Consider the following 11,203-nt stretch of genomic DNA (forward strand, 5'->3'; position numbering starts at 1 on the left):
GATATAAACTCCTCAAAAAAAGTTCGGAAACATTTCTTCAGTCGATTATCCCTCCCCTTTAATAATACCAATTGGTATTGTATTGTATATCGTTGGAAAGCCTGATTAGTCACCTTTACAACGAGGTACAACTTGTAAGGATCGATACAAGTTGTACCTCGTTGTAAAGGTGAGTAATCAGGCTTTCCAACGATATACAATACAATACCAATTGGTATTGTTAAAGGGGAGGGATAATCGACTGAAGAAATGTTTCCGAACTTTTTTTGAGGAGTTTAGTTGTACTGCTTAATGATAAGCATGACTGTTATCAGCGAAAGTAAACAAACAAATACTTAGAATGTGAGGGCTCACTAAAAGAAAGCATTACAGTGATCTGCAGGATGCATGGAACGCAAAAAAACACACCACCTGTCCAAGGGGGCTCTGTACATGTCAACTATAAGCAAATCTCATTTCAGAATGCCACAGCTGAATCTGTTGTTACATATTATTTGGGGTAAAGCAGTGATTTCTTACTCATCTTCTTTCTTCTGTCAAAAGAGTCCTAAAACCATATGGTGAAAAGTAGAGAAATTTTGAATGCTATGCCCTTTGATGCCAGTTTCTGTCGTATTCGTTTTTTTTTTACAGACACCACAATCTGTTCCAATACTCACCAAAAGTGGGAATGATGATTCAAAGACTAGGCCTCACAAATGTGAAATGAATTTATATATGAAAGCGTTCGTCCCAGCTAGTCAAAAATGGCTGCAGACACCAAACAGAAAATGAGGTCCCATCTCAGCAACTCCTTGATGAAACATCACACCTGGTGCATCACCTTTGGGACCCCCTCCAGAGGTTATGCAAAAAGAAAAAAGCCACAAAAAAACTTTTTGTTCCTAACAAAAGTGATTATGCCTGGTGACATCCCAAGATGGGCCATGACCATTTCAGGTCAACCAAATGTGGCTGTTGTATTGGATTTAAAATAACACTATGCAACAATTACACTTTTTGAGGTATGGGTTATAGGCATAGTTTGGTACCATCCTCACGTTCATGATAGCATATGGTCATGTGAAGGACATCTAAACACTCGTCTTTCCCACTAGCAATCCAGGGTATGCCCAATGTAGTTCTGTGTTCCGGGCTGGAACTTGCAAAAATAGAAGACCTTCACAGCATGACATGCCAGCTATACTTCCAAGAGACACCAGTTAAGTGTGTTGGCAAGCTTCCATCAGTGTCAACTGGGCTGTTGGTGGTGTTTGCACATCTTTTAGATAATTAACTTGCTAGTTTTGGAACAGAATTTATTATTGGCGCTTTAAAACCTTTGAAAGATGATATTCAAACAAAGACTTACGACAGTGGTCAGACAGATTTAGATTTTCTAATTAGCTCACTTCCTGCTTTTCAGCCTATCACTGCTAATCTTTAGACAGTGGGCATGCCACTTGCCATCAACTTTCCATGGCAACTATACCGTTGCTTGGAGCTATATTTTAGTGTGATTTGACATCTTTGCCTACATATCACAAGTCACTAATATTTAGCAAAGAAAGGTGCATGCAGTCTGCAAAAAGACACATCAAATGGTCATGCCATTACTAATGAGACATTTTGTACCCATTCAACTGGTCTTAAGTAACGTCCAATTGATGAGTTGTGACATTGTAAACGGTTTATAAAAAGGCAAAATGCTCAGTCTTTGTAGACAACAGATGTTTTATTACTCTCCAGAATACAACCCATTAGGTTTCTTGACAATTCCATTTAAAACTTCTGGAACTGTTTCTTGGCACCGGCTGCCTTGGTGACTTTCAGGACGTTGAACCTCACGGTTTTGCTGAGGGGTCTGCACTCTCCAACTGTGACGATGTCACCCGGAGAAACATCCCTGGGAAAACAAAAATGCTTACTTAAGATGATTCACTCAACTGGGTTCATTTGATTACATTTTGACCAAATGCATCAGTAATGCCTATAGGCGTTATCGTCAATGCCATAGACTTGGAAGACCATCGTGAGAAAGACATCATTTGCAGCTTTAGCCAACTGTTCATTCCATGTGCAAAAACCAACATTTTGCAGAAAACAGTACTTCAGAATCCAAAAACCAAGTGACTTAAGAGTCAAAAGCTAGTACAGAGGTTGTTTTGACTTACCTAAAACAAGGTGAAAGATGGACAGACATGTTCTTGTGCCTCTTCTCAAACCTGTTGTACTTGCGGATGTAATGCAGGTAGTCCCGTCTGATGACGATGGTCTTCTGCATCTTCATCTTGGTCACAACACCTGTAGGAGAGGACAGAACAGCAGAGGTATTTAAAGAAAAGAAAATGTGGCACTTGATTGGGTAATATTTAACTGGCTGCATCAGTGTTGCCAAAAGGCAATTTCGTCAAAGTCTTAGGACTTGGAAGACCATCGTGAGAAAACATCACTTGCTGCCCTGTAAAAATGTATGGCAATTTAACATGTTACGTTACCTATCCAGGAGCAGAACTTGGCACAAAAACTCAAAGTTGATACTCTTACAGAGTTAGGCCCGACATGTCACAAACCATCAGCAATTTTTTTTTATAGGACCTTACCTGAAAGAATACGACCACGGATGGACACATTTCCAGTAAAGGGGCATTTCTTGTCAATGTAAGTGCCTTCCATTGCCTGCAAAGAATATTAAGACTTTATTGCAATCCTTCACACAAAAGTCTCAATTTCAACAGATGGGGCTGCATCAGCAAAGCCATAAGGCATTATCGTCAGAGCCCTTGGGGCTTGGAAGACCATCGTGAGAAAAATCATATGCAGCTGCAATTAGTCACATACTAGTGTAGTTTTCAGCACAACACATTACCTGTGCACATCTCATGCAAATCCATCAAAACCACAATGTCCTGCTCACCTCTCTTGGGGTCTTGAAGCCCAAGCCTACATTTCTGTGATAGCGCTTGAGTTTCTCCTTGGTCACATCTTTGCCATCTGCAACCAGAACACGCTTCTTGTTCTGGAAGATGGTGGGCTGCTTCTGATAGGCCCTCTCGTTCTGAAGAAGAAACACATGTTTATTTTTCTGCTGTAAACACTGGTCAGTGATGGCAAGACGTTTTACTTCAGATCACTTGTTAAAGCTCAAGTTTTGACCAACTGCATCAGTAATGCCTGTAGGCGTTATCGTCAAAGTCATAGACTTGGAAGACCATCGTGAGAAAGACATCATTTGCAGCTTTAGCAACTTGTTCATTACATGTGCAAAATGCAACATTTTGTATAAAACTACTTATAGAATAATAAAAAAATGTGTCTTCCGAGTCAAAAACTAGTAGAGGTCGCTCTTCGGACTTCATACACCAGCTTCCAAATGCGATTCATAGCTACTAATTTCAACAGTGACAAAGTCTCATTAATTAACTAACTCAAATTTTCTTAAGGCAAATTCCCCATATAAAAGGAGGACCAAGACTTCCTGCTAACATTAGCATCGTGGCTAGCTGCTTTCTAGTGCCTGATTTTAGCCAATTATGTAGCGTCGACTCAAAGGCAGATAATAGCTATTAAAAGCGAGACATTATCTCGGTGCGTTATAAATATTTAACTCAGCGCGCATGGCAAATATGTTAAGTTCTCGACATGAAAGATTATCTAGCACGGCAGCTCTCGTTCCTAGTCACCGTTAATACAACAGAGGCCTGATGGCTGAGCCCACATTGTACACCAGCGTGTTCTCGCCACTGGTAATAATTCGGCTTTCTAACGGCGCATTCGGTCAAAACATGTATTAATACCTTCCCAGTGTCATACTTTGCCACATACGTAGAAACACACTATAAAAGACTCGAATTAAACGTCTTTCAAAGCATTTTTTTTTAGCCACGCGTTAGCCCCGAGCATACCTGGGCGTCCGCCATCTTCGCCAACCGAGTCGTAAAGAGAACTACACATGCGCACGGAGGCCCAAAGTATTCATCGACCGGATGTGATGTAGTTGGGGCGCTTTATTTTTCTGTGATCTGTTGTTGTTTTTCTGATTGTTTTAGCTAAAACAACACAGACCGCGTTTATTTTTGACCGGACGTTTAACTCTATATTAAACCAAATATTTGTCAAACCTAATTTCATTCTTGGTCGAATTTGTGTCAGTATTACTAATTAACACAAAGCGAACACCCAGGACCGTATCACTTTTTGAAACCACAAACTTCCTTTCCTCTGTCAGATGACGACAGACGGAAGCAAAGGACAATATTTTCATCGGAACATGGCTTCCCTGCCCGGAGGAGGCGATGCGGGTAAGAAACATTTATATGAAAATATGACAATATTTGGAATATATCTGGTTCGGTTAAGTCAAGTTGCCTGTTAGACATGGTCCGTTTACTGCAACATGCGCTCATTGACGGGTCGACATTGTTACAACGCTATAACCAACAAACACTAACGTATGAACGAGGCTATGATGACATCAAGCTGTTTAATTTTGAGAGGCTACTCTGCTAGTGCGCTAGCTCCCTACCCAACAACACTTCTACGCTATCATACTCATACAACGCTTAGGAGTGGTGGCACCGTAGCCGTCGTTCACATATTAGTTCAACGCTGTCAGTCGACGTTTGAAGTAGTTTTGGTTCCATTTGGAAAGATCAAATTTAGAAGGAAAATGTAACGATTCGGAGCACTGGTTGCGGGGCACTCAAAGCTTTACGACGTTTTCATACCAGGCTATTGAGTCAAATCAATGCTGTTACAGTGACGTTAGTGATACTTAGGTTCGTTGTTAAAATATAAAGCAAGTGAGCCCTGTTGTGTAAAAAGTACATTTTTTGTTTCCTACTGTAACTTAATTAATGTGATTGCGTAAGTATGACGTAATCACGGTTTTGTTTTTAGTTTCTCTTTGTTAGAAGAGGCTATAAAACAAGGGATTGTGCAAAGGTTGGCCAGTTTATGGGCAGTAGGCCTTAGGGTTTGGGTTGATACTTTCTCATATGAACTACTTGTTTTTGTCTCAGCAGGTAATCCCAATGATAACGTCCTGGAGGTGGGAGCTGATTTATTGAAAGAGTACGTGCCCTAATGTCAATGTGTCTAAAATATGACTTAATTACACAGAACTGAATCTGATGAAGAGAGCCTTCGTTATGCAGCCATGCTGCTTTGATTGCTTGGCTTTCAGTTTAGATAGACCTGTAAACAGCTGCACTAAAATTGAGTCTGTGCTCTCTAAGTGAATGTGTTTAGTTTTTCAAATGTAGTCCATCTTCTCACATCCCCTTCTCTCTTTTTCTCTCCCTCTCTCACTCTGTCTGTCTCTTTCTGTCTGTCGGTCACCCTCATCCAAACTGTAATGCTTCATTCATTGCTGTCCTAAGCTTTATATATGAGCGGGTGCGTCGTCATGGTGACCCAGGGGCAGAGGTGACTCGAAGCCAGCTGGGGGGAAGCGAGCTGAGCAACCCCAACCACAAGAAACTAGCGCAGTGTCTACAGCAGATCGGAGACGAACTGGACAACAACATGCAGCTGAAGAGGTATGCCTGTGTTTTCTCACTGTGGCCAGAAGGGGGCAGCGTCAACAGGCCCCAGAGTCTGTGAAGGAATCCGTGCCATGATGGGGTACTGGTACACTCACTTAGCAGCAGGTGGAGAGAGAGGTGTTTTGCTAGCCTGGTTCTGTCCTGGTTTCCCCATCGATTGTGACCATTGCGATGGTGCATTCTGCGAATGTGTCCCTGGTCATACCAGGCAAGTGTTTCGCAGCACTCGACTGGGGATTCAATGCATGGCGATGTGGGATGCATTCAGACACCTCAGCAAAACACGCATATACATCTCAGGGATGGATCTCCAGATGGTGGTTGTTTCTTACGTCCTCTCTCTCTTCTCTCATGCACCAATTCTTCTTCTCAGCTTGATCGATGACTCGGCTCTGCAGCCCACCAAGGAGGTGTTTGTGAAGGTGGCCCGCGAGATCTTCTCCGATGGGAAGTTCAACTGGGGCAGGGTAGTGGCACTCTTCTACTTTGCCTGCCGACTAGTCATCAAGGTGAGATGGCTGTTCTTTTACTCTCTGCATCCTCTGTTCTTTCACTCTCCACATCCACTGATCTTTTACTCTCTACATCCACTGTTCTTTTACTGTGCTCATCCACTGTTCTTTTACTGTGTTCATCCACTGTTCTTTCACTCTCACATCCACTGTTCTTTCACTCTCTACATCAGGGCTGCCCAATTTGGGGCCCGCTGGATTTATTTTGGCCCGCGCTCCGGTCAAAGTTAGAACGTCATTCGTTACGTTAGACGGCATTTTAACGTCTCTGTTTCAACGTCATATTTAACTCAGACTGGTTGCAGTTTACTGCTTGGCCACAGTTTTAACATTGTTTCAGATGGGTCAAGGGGGGGCGCTATTGACCTTTTGTCGATACAGATCCATATCTATGATTATCTAGTTGCTATGCTAGCTAACTAGCTAGCTAAAGAAACTTTTATCTTAACCTTAAACGATTTAAATGGAAGAGCTCCGTTTGCATGAAATGATAGCTAGTTATCTAGCTGATGTTATAGTCTTCTCGACTTAACTAATACATTTAAAATGGGAAAAGGTAGAAACCCTCAGGGTGCCTGTGCAACTTCGTATGAACAAGTTCATATTCATGAGTTCAAATTCACACACGATGTCAACACGAGTTTAGCAGCTGCCAACTGTAAGTACCTTACCTATGCGTGTGTAAAGAATGTTGATATGAAATATGAAAACAACCAGTAGTCAATGTGCAAGCTCTCTCTCTCTATCTGAGTTGGGGCAGTCTGTCCTTCAGTTGAGGTCGAGGCATGATGCTCTGTCGCTACAAGTTTCACCTGTTCGTGTTGGCTTTACAAATGTTTGTGGAGGTAGCTTGTGGAGTGAAGTGCAGTCGAGAGGCGCTTGTTTCCACGGCACAGCTTACACGTAACTGTTATATTTTTCTCTTGTGACGGTTACAAATAGAAAATAATGGGAGTATTTCCATCGAAACATCAGTAGTCACTATTGTTGCCTGCCATCACGTTAATTAATCTTTTACTCGCTGTTAGTTGATTGGCCATTATATAAATCCCCTACCTACGGCACAGGGATTTTAACCCCTAAATCTACCCTGTGTATGTCCTTAATCCAGATTATATTAAATTAGTATGATATGTTAATAAATGTTTCTTTTTTTACCTGAAGCAAATGTTATCTTTCCCCATTATTTTCTTTTTGGAGTATAACAGAATGCTTAATTTACATGTTAAAATCACAAAAAAATCTGGGGGGGGGTGCCATTGGTTTGTCATCTTTTTTAGCCCTTCTTCTTTGCAGGTATGTATATTAATAGTAATATTAATTGGGTACATATATGCAATACACTTCAATATAATGGGGCATGACCTAACATGAAACTCTGGTTTTGGCCCTCGGCCCTCCACTCCGAAATAAATATTTGGCCCCTGGCAAGAAAGAATTTGGGCACCCCTGCTCTACATCCACTGTTCTTTTACTCTCACATTCACTGACCTGTTACTCTCTACGTTCATATTGGTTTTACTTTTATGCATCAAGGTATCTAACTCACACTTAACGCCCTCTTTATGAATGCTAGACTGCCTCAACAAATCATAATCTCTTTGGTGTGTCCTTGCTTCCTCCTTCCTTTCAACCAATCATCTTCTTTCTCTTGTACATCAGGCTTTACTGACAAGGGTGCCTGACATCATACGCACCATCATAAATTGGACTGTAGACTACCTGCGTGATCATTTGGTAAACTGGATCCGTGAGCAAGGCGGATGGGTAAGGATATAACCTTGGTTTCTCTCAGCCATCCTGTCACTTCAACAGGTGACGGCGGACATGATGATGACTGTGATATTGTACATAAGGTTTATGTGATGCCTCCTTATCTAACCAGGTCCCCACTTGTAGAAGTTTGTATGTGTACTTCAATTTCATCCATTTCATGATAGTTTAAAGGCACCCAGTGCAACTTTATAGGCTTGAGACTCGAAAAATAAACATTCAATTTCTAGTCTTTTTTTACACGTAGTAAGTTTCAATAACTCCATACCATTACATATCGACATTCAAGGAGCAAAGATGAGACGTCGTTGTGTGGTGAGAACTGATAGAAAATCGTAATAAACAACAATCGCTGGTGGGGAGAGGCCATTTTTCCATTGACTGGAATCCTGCTTTACTTATTGGTGGCACCAATAAATAAAGATTTTGGGGGAAAATGGCGGTGATTGTTGTTGTTTACGGTTTTCTATCAGTTCTCACCACACAACGACGTCTCATCTTTGCTCCTTGTATGTCGATATGTAATGGTATGGAGGTATTGAAACTTACTACGTGTAAAAAAGACTAGAAATTGAATGTTTATTTTTAAGCCTCGAAAGTTGCACTGGGTGTATTTAAAATATGAGATGAATTTGTAGGGCATTTTATGCAGCAAAACATGCCACATGTTATGAAAATGTGTTGTAAGGAATATGACAGAGGTTTTTGGGAGTTGCTTGTTTTCAAGGTTAGCCAGGCCTGGCTAGCTAGCTAATTAACAAGGCAAATTATTTATGTATTGCTGCATGTAGGTTGGCAGCACAACATACAGTATATGTGAATGACTTAGTCTTAGGGTGAATTACAGAATAGTCAGATAAAACTAACCATTCCTATCTCAATCAGCAGTCTGGACATCCCATACCTGGAGCTCACCTAACTTTACTCACAGAAAAGGGCCTGGTTCCAGGGTTTACTTCTCTGTTTTGACTTGAGCTGTTGACTTCAGGGTGGCAATGTTTTCACTTCTTTTGAACTTAACACAGAGATGCGAGAGTTAACAAACAAGTTGCTCCAGTGTAGTGTGAGAGGCACTGATTTGTAAATACAGCTAAGCCACACCCTAAGCGTTTTTAATTTCATTATGTCTTAACAAAGTCAACAATATTTAATAGAATGGGATGGCAATGGCTCTCGTAACTGATCTAGTAGTAACATTATGGTCTGTGCTAAAACTCTATCGTAATCGAACAAGATTTAAGTATCTCACAGCTGAATGCAGTGAAAGACACCTGCGACTGTGAAGGGTGATACAGGAGGCTCCAGTGCAGGAGAGGCTGAAGCGAGTCATGATCAAACAGTACAGTACAGCACAGTACAGCACAGTACAGTACAGCATAGCAAATAGCCCTGCCAATGAAGAACACATCGCCTGAAAAAGTTCCACTGCTTTATGATGTTTACGTAAAACTGTCAGTGTTGGATTTAATATCCACTTTCGACTCTAGCCCCAACCAGCTGTCCCCATAAATGTAAATGTAAGTGCGTAATTGATGCCATGGCTATCTCCAGTAACCCTGAGGGTTTTGTGTCTTTCAGGAGGGCATTCGCTCCTACTTCGGCACGCCAACATGGCAGACCGTCGGAGTCTTCCTGGCAGGAGTTCTCACCACTGTGCTGGTCATCCGCAAAATGTGAACGGGAGGAGAAAGGAGAGTGAGCAAGCAAGTGAGAGAGAGAGAGAAAGAGAGAGAGAAAGAGAATAGAATGAATTACAGGAAGACGGTGTGAAGGAAAGGATAGTTGAAAGACAGGCAGAGCAGAGCAAACCTCAGAAGAGATTCTGGTGATGAATAGCTGGAAGACAGAGATCCAAGTTGGCTGACATGAGTGAGGGGGTGTAGAGCTTGGGGGCGATGGGAGGAACTTCAGTACTTCCACCTCCCTCACGGCTGTATGCTGTACACACACATAACGAAGCTAAAGAAAGGAAGGAAGGAAGAGAGTGAGGGAGGGCAGAATCATTTCCCCAAATTCATTTAGCTTATTTATTTATTTCCACTCTAAGCAAACAAATGGTCACTGCATTTAAACCTGAGACTTCTGGAACAAGGTGATCTGAAAAGCTTCCAACCCACTGGATGTGAAGGGCAGGGTCTTCATTAAGGATCGCTACCACTCAATACGTTTCTCACCTTTTGCACTCCAATTCTCCCTCTCCTCACCTCTCTCTCTCTCTCTCCATCTCCGTTCATGCTCAACAGACACCATACGGTCTTGCAGAACTCCTGAGTAACAGAGGTCTTGTTCGAGTGCACTTTAAAGGGCTGTATTGTGGGGTAGAGAGGGACAGGCGGAGCACTGAGTGTTTACATATGTGTGTGTACAGACATGCACATGACTGATTGTGAGGAGCTAACAGACCCGTGGAGACTTACCTCTGACAGTATAGTGTTTAATGTACTGTATTTTTTCAATCCTGGTTATTTATACTCGACTCACTGTCTCATACTCTGCTTGTTGCTCCTCTCCCTTTCCATCCTGTGTCTACTGTTGGAGTTCTAGACTTCTTTTTAAACAATCCCTTTTCAGTTGTCAGTGCCTTGTTTCTTTTTTTGGGGGGGGTGGTGTTTTTGTTTGTTTTGTTTTTTACAACTATGAAATCACTTTGATAAGACTTCTTTTGTCAACTTTTTCTACACTTCTGTACAATTTGTACAAAAATACACGAATTGAACCATTTTGTGACCCTGTCGCCCAAAAAAAAGTCTTTTAGCAGGGACTCGGGTTGTTTCTTTTGTATGTTGTTATAAGATTAAAAAACAGTCAAACATGTTTTTACCAACTTTAACATGGAGTTAAGAGTTTGATTGGGATGGGGAGAAAATATCAAAATCTACATTAAAATAATGTTTGGCTCATTCTTTGTCTGGTTCAGAGATCACGTGGTCTAGTATTTTATCAGACGAACTTTAATCTGAATTTATTCACATTTATTAATTCGGTGGACCCTTTCTGAAGTAACTTTATTTAGATAAGATAGTCAAGATCATCACAAGGACATCAGTAATGACCTAGGTGAGATAAAGTGAGTCCCTATGGAGGACACAGCATCTCCATACAAAGAGAACAGAAGTGGCACTAGCATGGGGTGGTCTGGTAGAAGTTAATGATAACAAAGAAATTCAATTACATTTGATTTCTATAGCGCCAAAGCAATACAATGTCTCCAAATGCTTTACCCAGCCCAGGGCCTGATCCCCCTTTTTTTAGTCGTTAGAACAAGCACAATTGAGACAAAACACAATGGAAAGGCTCATGTCTCCTTTCATTTCATACATTTAAGCATTTGGCAGACATACATTCAGATGATCAGATGACTGATAGTGACTCATGTTTTCCAGATGTGAAGAA

General features: G+C 41.4%; 2 protein-coding genes across 3 annotated transcripts; one reads left to right on the top strand and one right to left on the bottom strand.

The window, feature by feature from the left end:
- Positions 1-1,695: 1,695 nt before the first annotated feature.
- rps11 (ribosomal protein S11) lies at positions 1,696-3,912 on the bottom strand. The gene is made up of 5 exons (XM_080857155.1): positions 3,885-3,912; positions 2,897-3,037; positions 2,583-2,658; positions 2,154-2,283; positions 1,696-1,885 (listed from the first exon to the last, which is right to left on the bottom strand). Exons 1-5 carry the CDS (start codon positions 3,897-3,899, stop codon positions 1,762-1,764), a joined length of 486 nt encoding a protein of 161 aa, XP_080713281.1. The 5' UTR covers positions 3,900-3,912; the 3' UTR covers positions 1,696-1,761.
- A 273-nt stretch (positions 3,913-4,185) lies between these two features.
- Positions 4,186-10,640, top strand: LOC308379456 (apoptosis regulator BAX-like; the record flags this gene model as incomplete). 2 transcript variants are annotated; one of them, XM_080856604.1, is made up of 6 exons in its annotated part: positions 4,186-4,280; positions 5,004-5,052; positions 5,361-5,519; positions 5,899-6,034; positions 7,700-7,804; positions 9,389-10,640. In XM_080856604.1, the coding sequence occupies 6 exons, from the start codon at positions 4,208-4,210 to the stop codon at positions 9,485-9,487; spliced, it is 621 nt and encodes a 206-aa protein (XP_080712730.1). In that variant the 3' UTR covers positions 9,488-10,640. The 2 variants fall into 2 exon arrangements, with proteins under 2 accessions (XP_080712730.1, XP_080712729.1); XM_080856603.1 differs by having other exon boundaries at positions 4,208-4,280; positions 5,001-5,052.
- Positions 10,641-11,203: the final 563 nt, after the last annotated feature.

The sequence above is a fragment of the Sprattus sprattus genome, assembly GCF_963457725.1.
Source record: "Sprattus sprattus genome assembly, chromosome: 18".
Taxonomy (NCBI): domain Eukaryota; kingdom Metazoa; phylum Chordata; class Actinopteri; order Clupeiformes; family Clupeidae; genus Sprattus; species Sprattus sprattus.